We start from the raw sequence: 19332 nt of genomic DNA, 5'->3' as shown, positions 1-19332 counted from the left end.
AGTCCCCGCCTGCATCCCTTCCCTCCCTGCTGATTGGAGGGAAGGGACGGGGGCAGGGACCAGAGCTATGCAGGAGGCGGAGGAGCAACTGAGACTGACACTACAGATGTAAACAAAGCCTCACAGCATGGCTGTGATTTATGAGGGATTGCAGAGTGCAGGGGGACCTTAGTGGGGTTTGGGATAGCAACAGAGGCTGGGCTGTATAGGCAGATCCAGCCTCTGTATGCAGATAACATTCTTTAAACACACCTCGGGTTCTCTTTAAGCTGTCAGTTACCCTCTAAATTATGTGTACCAAATTAAAGTAACCATATCACACCACATATGAAAATTAAGCAGCCGTATGCCCCCAGATATCAGAATAAAGTAGACATAGGCTCCCAGATATCAGAATATAGTATGCATTCATATAGCACTGACATCTTCTGCAGCATTTTCCAGAATCAATATTCATGTCACTTACCATCCCTAAAAGGCACTCACATTATAAACCCTACCATAGTCAGTTTGTTGTCCCTACTAAAGTCTAAGGCCTATTTTAAGGGGTACAAATTGACTTATTAGTACATCTCTGTGTCCATGTGCTGTATTTATTGCAAATTACAACTGAGTTTACATTGCAACGTCAACTTACATCCAGGTCGGTAAGGGAAATTGTCATTGCCCAAGTAGGTCTAGGGACCTTTGCAAAATTTCAGCATAGGGTCTCGTGATTTCTAGACAATGATGGTATCGACTGTCACTGTCCAATTTCAATGGCTCCTTCTCTTCAGTGGCTACATAAACATCATAAGACCCTGGTTTTTAACGACGTTTTTATCATTTCTTCATCTTTATCTTGGAACAATAAAAATAATCTTGGAACAATAAAAATAATTGAAACAATAAAAAAAATAAAAAATAATGGTATCAAAAAGCTTGAGCTTAACGTTATCAAAAAGCTTGAGCTTAACGCTCAAAGGTGTCAAGTCCTGGGGGAGGGGATTAGCGGGGATCACACGTGCGGATATGCATGCATAACCGCTTGAGTGACAGAGCGGAGCTCCGTCAACAGTCTGCCAGCGGCGATCGTCGCTGGCAGGCTGTATAGAAACAAAACCGCCGTTTATTTACTTTGTGCAGTGCTGTGATCTACTGCAGTGCTGTACTGGGGACAGCCCTGTCACTTGGCTGTCCCCTGGAGTGCCTCTCTACTCAATCCCCTCTCATAGGCTGATGCCTATGAGAAAGGATTGCCCTGATTGGACCTCGGGGGGAGGGAGGGAAGTGGTAGAAAAAAAATAGTAAAATTTATTTTTTTTAAAAAGAACAAATAAATTAATTTAAAAAAAAAATCCTGCAGCAGCGATCAGATGCAACCAACAGAAAGCATTTGTGTGCTAAGTTGTATGGCTCTGCAGTGAGCTGTTAAAGCTGCAGAACACTGAATTGTAAAAAATAGCCTGGTCACTAGGGGGGGTGCAGGGCCAGTTCTAGACATTTTGCCGCCTGAGGCAAAGTTGTGGGGATGCCGCCCCCCTGATAGGTAGCTTGCAGGGGGGAGTAGCAGCCAGGAAGGGGGAGCAGCAGGCACAGCGGTGGGGAGGGGGTTCGGACACCCCATCCTCACCTGGGGTTCCTCCATCCGTGACCCCCCCTCCAGCTAGTTTCGCTAAATTTAAATTAGCCAGATGCAAGCGGGGAAGGTATAGCAATTACCTACTTCCTTACTTGCTTTCCACCGCTTGCCGAGTCACTTCCTGCAATTCCACCCTCTGTACTTCAGTGGGCGGCATTGCAGGAAGTGAAGCAGCAAGTGGTGGAACGCAAGTAAGGAAGTAGGTTATTGCTTCCTCGCTCACTGCTGGTTAATTTAAATGTTTCAAAAGTAGCTGGAGGGGGAGCGAGGACGGGGGGAGTCCCAGGTGAGGGGGGTCTGCCCCCCCACCACCACGGTGCCCACTGCTCCACTTCTTGGCTGCTATCTTCTCCAGCTGGGCACCCCCCCCCCCCACGGCAAGGTGTCCCCCCCCCACTTCCGCCGCCTGAGGAACCTGCCTCACCCCGCCTCATGGGCGGCCCAGGGCTGGGTGGTGTAAACCTGTGGTCCTTAAGTGGTTAAATAGGGAAAGTGTCAGCAAAACAAGACAAAAGTAGTTTACTCACCACTGTGCAGCATACTTTTGTCTCAGTATTAAATGTACAGACATCCGTGGGATTAAAGTCATAATATTTATAGAGTCCTACACTGATGCTCTCCTGTTCCCCAGTTTCCAGTCTTTCACACATTCAGAAAGACCTTTACTGACCTGGTACAGTGCTTTTAAAATAGATTAAGGTATAATCAGGTGAAAAGTATGGCTTTGTTTTGTTGTTACAAGTCTCAAGCGCCGAATTTAATTTACAGACGTGGGATATTGTGCCTTTGCGGAAAAACTTGTTTCAAGAATGTAGCCATTCCCAGAAGAAATGCCTAAATGACTTTACCAGAACATACAGTCATCAAGCCTTTTCCTTATTTGAGAAATACTGACACTGCCAGACAGACGAGTCGAAGGCCAGACAAACCAGACTCAAAACATCTATTGTATCTTACAGTCAGTCAGATCAGTTGCCTCTTACATTCCAGCGGTAAATGTCACACAGCAAACCTATCATGCATGTTGTATGCATATCTGTCACATTCCAGTCTGTAGCTTGAAGTCAAACTTTGGATATAATATTTCAAATAGCTCAAAAGGATGGAAAAGATGGTTAAATGGGATATCAAATAATCTATATACTTGGTTATAAATTCGTAATATCAGATCTCATGCATCCTGCCAACGATATAAATGTATTCGAAGAAAAAAGTGAGAGTTGGCTCTTGGGTGCATGAGGAATTACAAAAAAGTTTTATTGACTATCAAAAATCATTATAAAACATTTATCACACCAAAATTATTATAGAAAATCTAAAAACACTAGCTCAGTCTGCCCCGGGATCCACCCCTAGAGAGAGATAATGAGGCTGCAGTCCTCAAAATAATCCCCATGCATGAGTTCTACTTCCAACAATATTAATTCAGATATCCAGAACAGGTGGGTGCATCCAAAACAGTACTGTCACTGGAATGAGCTTCAAAATGACTGCTTGTGAAGCTCATTCCAGTGACAGTACTGTTTTGGATGCACCACCTGTTCTGGATATCTGAATTAATATTGTTGGAAGTAGGACTCATGCATGGGGATTATTTTGAGGACTGCAGCCTCATTAACTCTCTCTAGGGGTGGATCCCGGGGATGACTGAGCTAGTGTTTTTAGATTTTCTATAATAATTTTGGTGTGATAAGTGTTTTATAATGATTTTTGATAGTCAATAAAACTTTTTTGTAATTTCTCATGCACCCAAGAGCCAACTCTCACTTTTTTCTTCTAACACAAACTTTGGATATAGAGGTCAAATTTAACCTGTGGGGAAAAAGCCTCATACTCACCTCCCCAGTGAGTGTCCCTCTGGTCCCCAGTCTGGCTCTGCTCTGTATGGGACCCCATCTTCTTCTCATAACTGCAGTGTCCCCCTGGAGATCTTTAGGCTGCTCAATCATAAACAAATCTGTTTAGCCTCAACTCCACATATAGTCCCTACACATTGCAATGAAGCAGGAGTCAATCAGCTGGCAATAAGAATTCCGTGATCAACAAAAAGCCTTGTGACTCTGTAGGTTTGCAGACATGAAAAATTACTTTTACTGTAAGCTGAACTGCATGTACCGATAATCACAATAAAAACAATTAAAACTCGGAGCGCTCCATACTCTGCATACTCTGCAAACAAAATCTGTAACAAACATCACCTCCCAGGATCCCTGAGGACGTCTTAGGATTATGGGGGAAACCTCATTAGGATCCAGAGGCTTCCCGCTCCTGAGATATCCCCTGGGGGGAGGGGAGGTATTTTTTGTTACTGATTCTCTGCTCTATTTCTTATGAATTTGGGGAAGGGCACAGTAACTTTAGTTTAATGCACAAATATGTCCAAATGTACAAAGTAAATCTGTAGGGGTTTGGGTAGAGGTGGCTGTATGGTCCAGCTGTAAGTAACTTGCTAACTTGTATTTTTTAGCGATTGAAGCAGTAGAAAAACGGATGAAGACTGAGTGACTTACAGGCGCAGCAAAAATATCATCTGATTCACTTATGATTCAAGGCAGAAGTATTTGACTAAATCCTACAATTCTACACCATTAGAAGATGCTGCAAAACTTCTGAAGGGACTTCAAAATGAAGCTACAAATGGAACTTTTACAAGATGTGGAAGGATTTGACAAAGAAGGGTTTTTACTGTGAATCAAAATGTTAATACCAAGGATCTAGTATCATTGTAGGCAAATCACAAATCATACCTAAGGGAGTCTGTAACCAACAAAACAGCCTGGAGAGTAGCAGCTGAATTTATATCCAGATGAAAGATATAATGTAAAGCGCAATTTGCTGCAGATGCAGCTTGGGACCATTGTCAGCAGTATGCAGAGCACTGACTGTGGGTTTGATTCATTAAAGCTGAGCACTTGGTAAATATAAAAAAGACCATTCATTGAGTGATGCAATCAATAAAGAATAATTTAAAGCTTCTTTAAAGCCCAACAAAGCTAAAAAAAAATGAACAAGGTAAATTGTAATACAGATAAGGACGATAATTTAACATAAACAATACATAGAAACAATGTGTTGGACAGCATGACTATTTTATAGGACATAGGTGCTTGTCACTACGCTACAGCTTACGTCATTGCTTGCATAGATTCAGTTGGGGGCGGGGAGAAGCATAAACAAATAAGGCGCGTCCAAGTGACGTCCTCCAAAGTCATTAGACTGAGTCTGATTACATTCCACAGCATCCCAACAGTAGATGCTGTGTGTCTACATGAGGAGGCAGATTTGTATTCCACAGACAGTAGATACTGAGCTAGCCAGGCAATCTGAAGCCTGTGTGCAGCCGCAGTCCTGCAAATATATACAGTGGACTATTTGAATTTGAATATATTAACAGTTTGTAATGATTAATATGACTGTATTGGGAATTTACCTTGTTCAGTTTCTGGGCTTAGTTGAGCTTTAAATTCAGGTACAATAGAAGCACCTGATGGTCTGATTCTCAGTTATTATCATAACATCATACAGCAGCATTCACAACGTGAAAGGGTGGGGGAAGCACAGCCAGTCCATAAGACTTTATTGCATTGCAAAGTAATGTCAGTGATTACAGAAGAGTAGAGCAGAAGGCTGAATCACCACAATGCTACTGCTTTTCACCACTGACTGCTATGCTATATGGAAAAAAAAAATCGGAAATACTGCAGAATGTAATTCTAATTACTTTTAAAGGGAACGGAATACTTGGTGCTTCCTTCAGTCCCCTCCAGGCTGATCACCGTCCTCCTACACCGCCTGGATCCTCTGCAATTTTGCCCTGAAAGTCCTCGGTTTGGGGTGTACTGTGCATGTGTGGCCTGGTCGCGGGTACAGTTAAAAATGTTGCAGGTTGAAAAATGGCGCAACGTTCCTCCGATAAATGTATCATAAAATTCTATTTACAGTTTTAATGTAAATAGAGTACATTAATGTTTAATACATTAACCACTTCACCACTGAGGGGTTTTACCCCTTGAACACCTGAGCAATTTTCACCTTTCAGTGCTCCGTCCATTCATTCGTCTATAACTTTATTATTACTTATCGCAATGAAATGAACTATATCTTGTTTGTTTCGCCACCAATTAGGCTTTCTTTGGGTGGGACATTATGCCAAGAATTATTTTATTCTAAATGTGTTTTAATGGGAAAATAGGAAAAAATGTGGGAAAAAATATTATTTTTCAGTTTTCAGCCATTATAGTTTTTAAATAATGCATGCTACTGTAATTAAAACCCATGAAATGTATTTGCCCATTTGTCCCGGTTATAAAACCGTTTAAATTATGTCCCTATCACAATGTTTGGCGCCAATATTTTATTTGGAAATAAAGGTGCATTTTTTTCAGTTTTGCGTCCATCCCTAATTACAAGCCCGTAGTTTATAAAGTAACAGTGTTATACCCTCTTGACATAAATATTTAAAAAGTTCAGTCCCTAAGGTAACTATTTATGTTTTTTTTATTGGATTTTTATTTATTTTTTTAAATTACAAAAAAATAATAAATAAATTGGGGAGTGTGGGAGTTATTGAGTTAATTTATTGTGTAAAACAATGTATTTGTATGTGTAAAATGCTTTAGGGTGTAGTTTACTATTTGGACACAAGATGGCCACAGTGAGTCTGTTTACATGCGACCTGTAAGCGTCCGAAAGGACTCTTACAGGAAGCAGTAGGAGGCTGGGAGAATCACAATGATCGCGCTGTTTCTCAAAGAAGCAGCAGACCATTGCGGGGGCTTAGATCAACGAACGGGAATGGATTTTGCCGTTCATTGATCTCCGGGCAAGCGGGGGGCGGCGTGCACGAGCGGCGGGAGCACACGCATGAGCGGCGGGAGCGCGGACAGCGGCGGTAGCGCGGAAGGTACGGATTTCTCCGTCCCTTGGTTTTTTAGGGGGGAAAAAAGGGACAGAGAAATTCGTACCGCCGGGGCTAAAGTGGTTAAAACAGTAAATTGTGTTTTATGATACATTTATCGGCAGAACGGTCCGCCATAGAAAAATGCTAGTGTTAGGCGGGGATCGGAGGGGGAGAGTGTTAGGCAGCAGGGGTGGAGGGAGTAGGATTAGGTGGAGGGAGGATGTGTGCATAGGCATACATTACCTTGTCCCAGCGAACGCTCCTTTACTTTCTAGTTAGTTTGCAGGAGTTCTGCAGCCAGCCAATAACCATGCGGGGACTGAAGCCACAAGGTGATTGGCTGGATGCAGGACTACAGCAAACTAACTGAGGAAGTGAAGGAGCGATCACCAGGACAAGGTAACGTATGCCTGTGCACACATTCTTCCTCCCCCTAATCCTACTCACTCCACCCCTGCTGTTTAACACCAGTGTCCTGCTGCCTCTGACCCCGCTGCCTAACATTCTCTGCGCCTGCTCCGACTGGCCCAGACTGAAGAACTTTCTGGCACGAATTGTAGAGGATCCAGGCGTTGGAGGAGGACAGTGAGGGAGCAATCCTGGAGGGGCTGGAGGAAGCCCCAAGTATGTATCATTTTTATACCCCCATTTTTTTACACTTTAAAACCATTCTATGGTGAATTAAATTTATTTAACTTTAATTCCCAAATGCTACTGTGGCTATTTGTGTAGGATTAGTTTCACAGTGGTGCGTTGAGGCCTGCGACATCTTAGTGCAATACAATGCAGCATGTACACGTTAACAGTAATAGTGAAGCATACTTTTCATTGATTCACAAAGCCTTGATAACTCTTATCACGGTCGCGCTAGCGTTTTTCACGCGCTATAACGCACATAAAGAAAATTTGCATTTTCGCATGTAAATTCGCAATTGCATGCGAAAACCGTTACGCGTGTTATAGCGCTCGCAAAACGCTAGCGAGACCGTGATAAGAGTTATCACGGCTTTGTGAATCAAGCCCAATGTGTGATGCCACTTTCCTGTTTTGTTGCATTTAGATAAAATAATACTTATGGGATCTAGTGTTCCTGACAAGTTAAGAGATCAGACAATCTGTTGTTTTGAAACACATTTTGAAAAAAAAAATAGAGATTCACTTCAATGAATCATGTCCCATGTGCCAATTTAAATAGAAGGTACCAAAGTCCATGATTTTCTACTGCTGATTACTTAGCAATGCCAGCATGAGTTTAGAAGGCTAAAAGGGATGTCTCAGTTTGTTCTACAGCATGATGATGCATAGATATTGTTTTATGTGTGACAGAATCTCCTTAGCCTGAAGTTCAGTTACTGCCAGGGAGCGTAGCATTGAAATGATCACTTTTAGTTTCTCGTTTTTAGAGAAGTGACTGCAAAGTATTACATAATATTATACACTCAGTACAATAACCTGAAGTAGTGATTTTTCTATAACACCAGCAATAAAGAGACATTTGTTGTCCTTTACTTGTGTGTATTTCTGCATGCTAATATGAGGAGGCCACTGAGCAGCCCCAAGAAGCATGCAAGCTTTTGTTTGTGATGGGGCTGGATATAAATAGCCATCATTAGTGGTTAGGGATGGTTAATGAGATTCAAGTAATTCCAAGTTCATGCAGAAATATGTTTTTATGCAAATTCATGCAGCTTGAAAATAAACCAATTGAATACCTAAGATTTGCATAATTCTGCATCAACTCAAAATTGTTTGCATCTTAGACACATTTTTCATCTTCTCTACAAAGTTCCTTTTTCTTAACAAAGGGCCCTGATGCATGAAAGGTTGGTTATTCTGCCATGCTCAGTTTGGCTGGTCGTAACTCCAAGGGAGCACCGCCGGAAGCGCTACTCGCATTACCAGGGTAATGACAGCATTGCTGTGGTATTGCGTGTTACCATAGCAACACAGGCATTTTTGCAGTAACAAATGTGGTGCTCCCCGGCGTAAGAATCGTGTTTTGCCTGTACACTGTACAATTCATTCAAAGAGGTGATCTTTTTCATGTACAGAGAGCTGGTAAACCCTCATAATTATAGAGAAGGCATGGCTGCAAGTATGCAGAGTCAGAGAAAGTGGTGTATAAATAGGGGATGCAGAGGTTGTGACTAGGGCCCTCCTTCATCTATCTTATTAGCTTTTTATTGGTGTGATGCTGGTTATAAAGACCTCTATATGTGCATTGCATAGTGGTAGTCCATAACTACTTCAAGACCACTCCACGCCAATTGACGTGGATGCGGCAGCAGCCCCAGGACCACCTAACGCCGATTGACGTAAGGTCCTTGGGGCGGAGTTTGCAGGGGACCGCACGCGCATCCCCACTTTGATGGCGGAGCTCCGCTCTGCCTTCAGTCTCCCAGCAGTGATCACCGCTAGGAGACTGTTAGATGGTGAACCCGCCGTCTAATTAACCTGTACAGCGCTGCGATCTAAGACAGCGTTGTACTTAGGACAGCCATGTGACACGGCTGTCCCCTCTGTAGCTGAGAAAGTGATCCACTGTCATCTGCGGGGGAGAGAGGGAGGGGGAAGTAAGAAAAATAAAGTAATAAACAGGGGCGTAACTAGAAATCACTGGGCCCCCCTGCGAATATTTGGATGGGGCCCCCCCCCATAGGTGCCAAATAATCGTAATGGGGCAGCGTTTCACTGTAAATTAATTGTAAAGTGGGCAGCATTTTACCAGACAATCGTAATGGGGGCCAGAAAATCGTAATGTGGGCAGAGTTCACCAGAAAATCGTAATGTGGGCCTTTAGAAAATCATAATGTAGGCAGAGTTCACCAGAAAATCGTAATGTGGGCCTTTAGAAAATCATAATGTAGGCAGAGTTCACCAGAAAATCGTAATGTGGGCAGAGTTCGCCAGAAAATCGTAATGTGGGCACCAGTCACCAGAAAATCGTAACGTGAGCAGCAGTCACCAGAAAATTGTAACGTGAGCAGCATTCACCAGACAATCGTAATGTGGGCAGCATTCACCAGAATATCGTAATGTGGGACAGAAAATCGTAATGTGAGCAGAGTTCACCAGAAAATCGTAATGTGGGCAGCGTTCACCAGAAAATTGTAACATGGACAGCATTCACCAGACAATCGTAACGTGTGCAGTGTTCACCAGAAAATCGTAATGTGGGCCAGAAAATCGTAATGTGGGCAGCAGACACCTGAAAATCGTAATGTGGGCAACAGACACCTGAAAATCGCAATGTGGGCAGCAGTGACCAGAAAATCGCAATGTGGGCAGCAGACACCTGAAAATCGTAATGTGGGCAGCCAGCAGACACCAGAAAATCGCAATGTGGGCAGCAGACACCAGAAAATCGCAATGTGGGCAGCAGTGACCAGAAAATCGTAATGTGGGCAGCACTTACCAGAAAATCGTAATGTGGGCAGCAGACACCAGAAAATCGCAATGTGGGCAGCAGTGACCAGAAAATCGTAATGTGGGCAGCAGACACCAGAAAATCCTAATGTGGGCAGCAGTCACCAGAAAATCGCAATGTGGGCAGCAGTGACCAGAAAATCGTAATGTGGGCAGCAGACACCAGAAAATCATAATGTGTGCAGCAGACACCTGAAAATCACAATGTGGGCAGCAGACACTAGAAAAAAAAATGCACCTGTGAAAAAAAAACAATTCACTTACCTGACAGAAGTCTTCTCCTCTCCCAGCATCTGGCTCGCAGCTCCCCGAGTCCTCCTGCAGCACATCTCCCGCGCTGACAGGCAGAGTGCAGGGCTACGGCAAGATGGCTGCCGAAGCCCTGTACTGGAGACACAAATAGTCTCCAGTGCAGGGCTTCTTCGGCGGCCATCTTGCCGTAGCCCTGCTCTACCTGCCGGAGACTATGCAGGCTGCTGGAGCGGGGCTGCGGGGAATGAACTGGCGCAGCGTCTATTAGACGCTGTGGCCAGTTGAGCACCTTGCTGGGGGGTCCAGAGCAGCGCTCCCCCCACGCACAGTGAGCGGGCCCCAGAGCAGCCCCGGGCCCCCCTGCGGCTGAGGGGGTCGCATCCCCGGTAGGTACGCCGGTGGTAATAAATAATAAATAGTAACATTTATAAAAAAAATAACTTAAATGTTTGTAAACAAAAAAATAAACCTATAGATCAGACCTCACCAACAGAGAGCTCTGTTGGTGGGTAGAAAAGGGGGGGGGGGAGGGAATCACTTGTGTGCTGAGTTGGACGGCCCTACAGCGAAGCCTTAAAGGTGCAGTGGCCTATTTGTTATAAAATGGCCTGGTCTTTACGGGGGTTTAACATTGCGGTCCTCAAGTGGTTAGCATACGTTTTCCTTACTCTAAATATACCTCTCTAACTCTGCAGCTTGGTAGGTTTTAGGGCTCCATTGCAATAGAGTGCTTGGGGCCCCATGTAAAGGCCTCACTTGGGCCCCAAGCTCCTAAGTTACGCCACTGATCAGAGAGGTTTGGCAAGCTGAAAGTGTTACCTCAGGATTTAAGTTATAGAGGGGAGTGAACTTTTCATGTTCAGAGTACTGGAAATGTTTCACTAGAACAGTAAAGCATTGTGAACACCTAATCACTGATCAGGGCCGGTTTAAGGGGCCCTGTGGCCCAGGGGGACCCTGTAGTGTTAGGGGGCCCCCTCCCCGCCCCCGCCATTACCACTCTGCTCCCCAGGGCCCTGCAAGTATAACAGCAGCCATAATTACCTATTAGTCTCGGTGGGTGAGCGGACGGGCAGTGGCTGCACTCTGAGACACGCTGTCTCTCACCCACTCTATGACCTGGCGTGTCATGTGTAAAAATGCGCCGGGTCATAGAGTGGGAGGGAGAAGACACGCTGTCTCTCACCCACTCTATGACCTGGCGTGTCATGTGTAAAAATGCGCCGGGTCATAGAGTGGGAGGGAGACAGCGTGTCTCAGAGTGCAGCTGCTGCCCGTCCGCTCACCCACTGGACCAATAGGTAATTATGGTTACTATTATACTTGCAGGGCCCCAGGGAGCAGTGCGAGCAGGGGGAGCAGGCAGAATGTAGCAGGGTCGGCGCTGCAGGGGCCTCAGAAGAGGTCGGGGCAACAGGGCAATTGCCTCCTTTGCCTCTATGCTACCGCCGGCCCTGTCACTGATATTGGCAGGTGTTTTTCTCCTTCTTCAAGTTAAGAGTATTGGAAACATTTCACTGAGTTGGTAAACCTTTGTAAATGCGAAGGAGTTATAAAGGTGAATGTAAACACCAGAGATGTGATACAGGTGAGTGTTCTTACGTATGCTCAGAGTGTGCAGCAACTGTAGATCACATCTCTCCTTGCTTTTCCGTATACAAAAGTCCAAACTCCTACCTCTTCCCGTCACAAACCACCACTGCTAAACCCAGAATGAGATAAAAAGTCGTACACTACATTACATAGGAAAGGGCGGGACCAACTTTCACTTGCAAAAGTAAAAAGTGATTTCCAAAGCGATTTAAGGGAATGTGATTTTGGGTCCTGCATTCCCTGAATGAAATCTCTGCAAAAATGCTGCATGCATCGATCCGTTGCCAAAATCAAAATTGCTCTTGTAGGATCATGGCCCTAGGCTTTCAGTAACTAAGCACTTTTGGAATTGCAGGTGATGCCTAGAAAGCATAAATTGCTACTGAAAGAACTCTAATGGGCCCCAGGCCTAAAGGCCCATACCCACTAAGCCATTTTTCCAAACAATTTTGCATGACAAACGTTTTTTTCGTATTGTGTGACATTGTTTAACAAAAATTTGTTAAATGATGTTTCATGACACACGCCACCCACAACGATTGTTTATTTTTGAATGACCTCCATGTTGCTGGTTTTGCCATGTGTAATGATCTGCAGGCGATTTCCAGTCAGCGCACACCACGTGCGCTGAAGCAGAAGGAAATCCCCACAATCACAGAAGCAAAGTACCCAAAATATATATTTGTAGAGGAGAATTCCAACCAGCAGATGGAGCTGTGGAGTACAGAGGAATAAGTCCTCTGTACAGCCACAGATGCCAGATTGAAATTGCACGATTAAGCAAGACTGGGCAACAAAGTAGCAACTCAGAAGAAAGCAAGAACAGAGACAGATTATATGAATGTCTACCAATCTAGTCACCACCCAGCGACGGTAGACATATATCAGAACATACCAGAATGAGAAAGCTAATCGCAAGAGACTGAGCAAAGACAGAGCATGAATTGAGTAAGGAAGACACAGCAAATAACTACAATCTGAACGCCAAGGAAAATAACAAATGAACTAGCTAAACCACGTTATGCACAACAGTGACCTGCGCGTTAATAGTACGGTCACCGCACGTTAAGCGCAACAGTGACAAAAACATACCAACCCTGACTAACAGATGAACACGGAAAACAAAGACAAACAGATAGCGGGAACACTTGCTAATCGGTTGTCTAACACAAGACGACAGCAAGCGTTCGTTCAGACAAAACAGACTGAAGGAGTAACCAGTAGAAACCGCAGCTAAGGTTATACTCCAGATACAGACAAGAGAGGAACGCTTGCTAATCGGTTGTCCAACACCAGACAACAGCAAGCGTTCGTTCCAGACAAGACAGACTGAAGGAGTAACCAATAGCAACCGCTGCCAAGGTTATGCTCCAAGATTCAGACAAGGCAGAGCCACCGCCTCTAACGCTAGGGCGAATGCGATCTAGGAACAGGACAGAACGATTCAATATCAGCCACCGCTGGAGATAGTACAATCGCACGGACAAGACAAGACAGAATAGGCAGTACAAATTATACACAAACCTGACTGCACTAATATTGTGCAAGGTGCACTCCCCAAGAATCAACTACACTAGAATATTAGCAACAAAGATGCTGAGGCTCTAAGGTTAGTCTCCCTAAACAGGAACTATGACGAGCAAGGAATTCTTGGAGGAAGTGACATTTATACTGGAAACCTTCAAAGGAAGCAGACAAGCAGATTGCAAGATAAGTAGATGCAAATCAGTCAGCCTTGCAAACTGACAGAAAGGCCTCTTTTCCCTGGACTGAACTATGCAACCTGCATAGGAAACAAAACTGCCCAGGGAATCAAGGCCAGCAGAGCGGATTCTGACACCATGATTGTGTAAACAAACTTCTACACAATCATTTGTTTCCGACGCAACACACTACACTTGCAGATCGTTCGGTGGAGATCTCCAGTCCATCTGGTCATGATCTCCTGCTGGATACTCAGCTTAAGTGACAGACGTTTGCTGGGATCTATCATTAGAAACAAACAATCAGATCTCAAATACTGATAGGGAAAAACCTTATAAGTTCTTATGAACACGTTTTTGTATATTGTTAAAGAAAAAACAATGTTAAAGTGAACCTCCAGACTAAAAATCTACTCAACAGCACTTAAAAGTCTTGGTGTTTCTTTAACAGTTTCACAGCATCAGAACTTTGTTTTTCTTACCCAAGCCTCATTTTTAGCTGCACAGAAGCTAACCTCTGCCCCATCAAATAAATCTGCCCGGGTATTTTTCCCCTGATGCTGTGCAAAGCATGGTGGGGCGTCTGATGTTGTTGTTCTAGTTGTGCTGTTTTGGTGCAAATTTGTTTTTTATTTTTAATTTGAGATTTAAAGCTTAGCGAGAGCAGCTCGGAGGAGTGATCAGGACACAGGACAGTTGGAACTGTGTCTCATGCTCCCTGTCACCTCCTTTCAACCAAAAAGATGACTGCCCCCATGAGATCACAAACATTTGCCTGTTCTTTTAAAACAGGGTGGGTAAGAGATTATATTACCTATCTGTAACGATTGGTGTCAGCACACAGAGGATTTCTGATTATTGGTGATCTGCAGTATCACCAATAATGCAGAGGCTATACCCGATTATGTGTGATCTGCAGAATCACCAATAATACCAGTATAGCTAACACAGGACACCTAAAGTGATAAAGTGTTTGGTGCAACAGTAAGAAAGGTTATCTCCCGAGGAGCGGGAGATACAGACTTTACTGCAGCCAGTGGACCCCTGAGGTGCAGGTGGCCACTGGCTGTACCTCAGCTGTCTTCCTGAGCGTAAGAGAGACAGACTGTACTGCAGCCAAGGATTCCCTGGTGGATTGGGAATCAGACTGTACTGCAGCCAAGGATTCCCTGATGGATTGGGAATCAGACTATACTGCAACCAGTGGACTCCTATGGAGTAGAGACCCCTGGCTGAACTGTAGGGAGGACTTCCTGAGGAGCAGGAAGCCCTAGCAGCTAATTGACACCTGGAGCAATAGTGTCACGAGTAGTACAGTCAGACTGATCACTCAAGGGATGAGTGACAGCCAGAAGGGTCAGACAGGCCAGGTCGGAAACACACTAGCAGATAAGGTACAGAGACAGAAGACTGATTCGGTAACCAGGTACAGGCAAGGTTGGCAACTAGTAGACAGATGGGCAGAGGTACCGAATCAGAAAGCAAGAGAGAGGTCAACAGAGCCAGAGGTCATAACAAATATCAAAGCACAATCCTAGTCTTAGGTGTGAGGTCCTTGGTCTCGACACCCGGGAACTAGTCTAAAGCATAAAACAGTATCCTAGGCTAGGGTATGAGGTCCTTGGTCTCAACACCCGGTAACTAGTCTAAAGTATAACACAGCAATGACACAGTAATCCTATACTTGGGTGTGAGGTCCTTGGTCTCAACACCCTGGAACTGGTCTAAGATATAACGCAGTAATGACACAGTAATCCTTGGCTAGGGTATGAGGTCCTTGGTCTCAACACCCTGGAACTGGTCTAAGATATAACACAGTAATGACACAGTAATCCTATACTTGGGTGTGAGGTCCTTGGTCTCAACACCCTGGAACTGGTCTAAGATATAACACAGTAAACTTCAAGAGCGGAATCTGGCTAAGTAAGAATTCCCAGTTCCAACTGGTTCTAACACACTGTAGGATCTGACTGAGGTCTAAGTGCTCACACGTAAGTATTCGCAACGGCAGACAACCAGCAACTGACAAGCAAGATCTATATATACTACTGCGCTCCGCAGCGCCGCCCCCAGCCACTCAGCCAACCAGAAGTTCGGCTGGGATCAGCTGATCGTCCTGATCAGCTGATACCTCTCCTGCTGGCATAAAGGTCCTGTCTTCTGGGGCGCGCGCGCAGCTCTCCATCTGTGTGCACTAGAAGGCCCAGGCAAACCAGACACATGTTGCTGTGCGGAAGCCGCCGGTCTGAACGCGAAGACAGCCGCCCCGCCGCCAGACCGCTCGGCGGCATCTCCGCTATTCATTACACTATCTATTTTAATTAACATAACTAATGTGACAGTATGTTTGTTTAGACTGAAGTTCCTCTTTAAGGCCTCTTTTCCACCAACAGTTGATAGGCAGTGAAATGCTTCTCAAACTCTCACAACTGCTTGCTGTTGCCTGGTAACTGCTTACTGCTGCCTGTTAACTGCTCACTGCTGCCTGGTAACTGCTTGCTGATCACACATTTCAACTGTCCGTGAAAAAGAGGCCGAAACTAAGGACAGAGCATGTCACCAGACTTTCTCCAATAGTCAAAATGTAATTTTAAGGTGAAATGATTTGGTAAAAAATTGTGCAACTATCCCTAGTCATCACAAAGAACCCCCCGCCCCCCCTCCCCCTCCGTCCCATGTAGATGGATTTCTTTATTCAGTTTTCAAATGGTAATTAGTGCATGGCTGTCTGCTATACAGCACTGGTCATTGCCTCCCAAAGGTCTGATGCAGAGCTATACAGGGAGTGCAGAATTATTAGGAAAATAAGTATTTTGACCACATCATCCTCTTTATGAATGTTGTCTTACTCCAAGCTGTATAGGCTCGAAAGCCTACTACCAATTAAGCATATTAGGTGATGTGCATCTCTGTAATGAGAGGGGGTGTGGTCTAATTACATCAACATCCTATATCAGGTGTGCATAATTATTAGGCAACTTCCTTTCCTTTGGCAAAATGGGTCAAAAGAAGGACTTGACAGGCTCAGAAAAGTCACAAATAGTGAGATATCTTGCAAAGGGATGCAGCACTCTTAAAATTGCAAAGCTTCTGAAGCGTGATCATCGAACAATCACGCGTTTCATTCAAAATAGTCAACAGGGTCACAAGAAGCGTGTGGAAAAACCAAGGCGCAAAATAACTGCCCATGAACTGAGAAAAGTCAAGCGTGAAGCTGCCAAGATGCCACTTGCCACCAGTTTGGCCATATTTCAGAGCTGCAACATCACTGGGTGCCCAAAAGCACAAGGTGTGCAATACTCAGAGACATGGCCAAGGTAAGAAAGGCTGAAAGACGACCACCACTGAACAAGACACACAAGCTGAAACGTCAAGACTGGGCCAAGAAATATCTCAAGACTGATTTTTCTAAGGTTTTATGGACTGATGAAATTAGAGTCTTGATGGGCCAGATGGATGGGCCAGTGGCTGGATTGGTAAAGGGCAGAGAGCTCCAGTCCGACTCAGACGCCAGCAAGGTGGAGGTGGAGTACTGGTTTGGGCTGGTATCATCAAAGATGAGCTTGTGGGGCCTTTTCGGGTTGAGGATGGCGTCAAGCTCAACTCCCAGTCCTACTGCCAGTTTCTGGAAGACACCTTCTTCAAGCAGTGGTACAGGAAGAAGTCTGCATCCTTCAAGAAAAACATGATTTTCATGCAGGACAATGCTCCATCACACACGTCCAAGTACTCCACAGCGTGGCTGGCAAGAAAGGGTATAAAAGAAGAAAAACTAATGACATGGCCTCCTTGTTCACCTGATCTGAACCCCATTGAGAACCTGTGGTCCATCATAAAATGTGAGATTTACAAGGAGGGAAAACAGTACACCTCTCTGAACTGTGTCTGGGAGGCTGTGGTTGCTGCTGCACGCAATGTTGATGGTGAACAGATCAAAACACAAACAGAATGCATGGATGGCAGGCTTTTGAGTGTCCTTGCAAAGAAAGGTGGCTATATTGGTCACTGATTTGTTTTTGTTTTGTTTTTGAATGTCAGAAATGTATATTTGTGAATGTTAAGATGTTATATTGGTTTCACTGGTAAAAATAAATAATTGAAATGGGTATATATTTGTTTTTTGTTAAGTTGCCTAATAATTATGCACAGTAATAGTCACCTGCACACACAGATATCCCCCTAAAATAGCTAACATTAAAAACAAATTAAAAACTACTTTCAAAAATATTCAGCTTTGATATAAAGGAGTTTTTTGGGTTCATTGAGAACATGGTTGTTGTTCAATAATAAAATTATTCCTCAAAGATACCACTTGCCTAATAATTCTGCACTCCCTGTAATTCCAAGGCATCTGTATAACCTCATACCATACTACCGTAGATAAAGCAACTCCTTACTGTATTCCTGCTTTCAGATAAAACGACTCTCCGTTGACCTTCTACCAAGTCTCTGTGGCTTTGAGGAGATCAACAACATTGCTGGAGAAAGCCTCAAACAATCACTTTCCTAAGCACAAAATAAAAGGCCGGCCAGCAGTAAGAACTCAACCTGCCCGGCAATTTGACAACAATGACTTAAGAGAGCTGAAAAGGATTATAGACATTATCCCATATACGTATCTCTACTGTGCATGTAGCTGATTGCTTGGAGGACCGCTTTAAGCACTAAAAGCAACTCCAGCACATCTTATCACACTGGTGCACTTCATAATCAGTTTCAAATGTGACAACATACAAGTGATGCTGTCAGAATTAATCAGCATCTCCATGTGAAGAGAGGTCACATGATCAGTGTTTTATTTCTTCAGTTCATCATGAAGGGCTGATAGTCTGTACATCTGATATGTCATAATAACTGTTGAGCTAGTACGTTTTCACAATCATAAAACAAATTAGGCCCCGTTCACGTTGTAAAGGATGAAGACTGATCTGTTTTCCATTAAAAAACGGATCAGTTTGTTATGTTGTGCATACGTTTTTCATCTGGTTCTGTTCTGTTCCATCCACACCCACACAGAACCTGCTGGAACCCACTCAGAACCTGCTGCCATCCACCAGTACTCGGGTTCTCTGCACCAAAGAAATGCCAGTATACAGATCCCAGAGCCCCATCTGAAGAATCAGGCTCCCATGGGCTTGCAAAAGACCAATGGGAGTGCTTTATGAGCACCAGGGAGGATTTTCATTGGTCTACTACTTAGTGAACCAATGAGAATTTTCCCTGGGGACAGACAATTCCCATTGGTCTATTGCAAATCAACTGTAGCCTAGCCTGATGCTTCTGATGGTGCTGTGGGATCTGTATACGGCGCTTCTTTAGTGCAGGGACTTTAACAGCGGTACCATCAGCATGGAGGACCCAAATGGACAGCGGCAGGAGAATAATTTGTGAAACATACGTGTTGAGCAGCCTAGTGAGAATGGACACCATTAGGTACGTTTGAATGGAGGCTACAGAGATTCGCCTGTATCAATGCAGATGCTTAGCGCTCCTCCTGATCACTCCCGTAATGCTCCGTTCCCTTGTCCTGGGCTAGTGATTAATAGTTACATGGAGATGGCTGTGTTGAACTTCTGTGCACTGAAATCACGCCAGTAACATAAACGCAGCAATGCCCCACACCACAATATCCAGATCCCAACACCACCTTTCACAGCCCTCCACTGATTCTGGACCCCAACACTTCCTTCCATAGCACCTGCCTAACCATCTGGACCCCAACGCTGCCTTCCACCACAGCCTGATCATCCTGACCCTCCCACTACCAATGTCACTCCCTTTGCCTCTAATATGTACCCTTCAATATGTACCCACTCCCATGTCTTGTAATATGAGAA

General features: G+C 44.4%; 1 protein-coding gene across 1 annotated transcript in view; it reads left to right on the top strand.

Moving 5' to 3' along the window:
• AIG1 (androgen induced 1) overlaps positions 1–5962 on the top strand; it is a 294614-nt gene extending 288652 nt beyond the window's left edge. The window contains exon 6 of the mRNA XM_068279509.1: positions 4089–5962. Coding sequence (XP_068135610.1) covers positions 4089–4126 — 38 coding nt within the window. The 3' untranslated portion in view covers positions 4127–5962. The remainder of the gene's footprint in view (positions 1–4088) is intronic.
• Positions 5963–19332: the final 13370 nt, after the last annotated feature.

The sequence above is a fragment of the Hyperolius riggenbachi genome, chromosome 4 (assembly GCF_040937935.1).
Source record: "Hyperolius riggenbachi isolate aHypRig1 chromosome 4, aHypRig1.pri, whole genome shotgun sequence".
Lineage (NCBI taxonomy): Eukaryota > Metazoa > Chordata > Amphibia > Anura > Hyperoliidae > Hyperolius > Hyperolius riggenbachi.
This window is presented reverse-complemented; position numbering and strand designations above follow the sequence as displayed.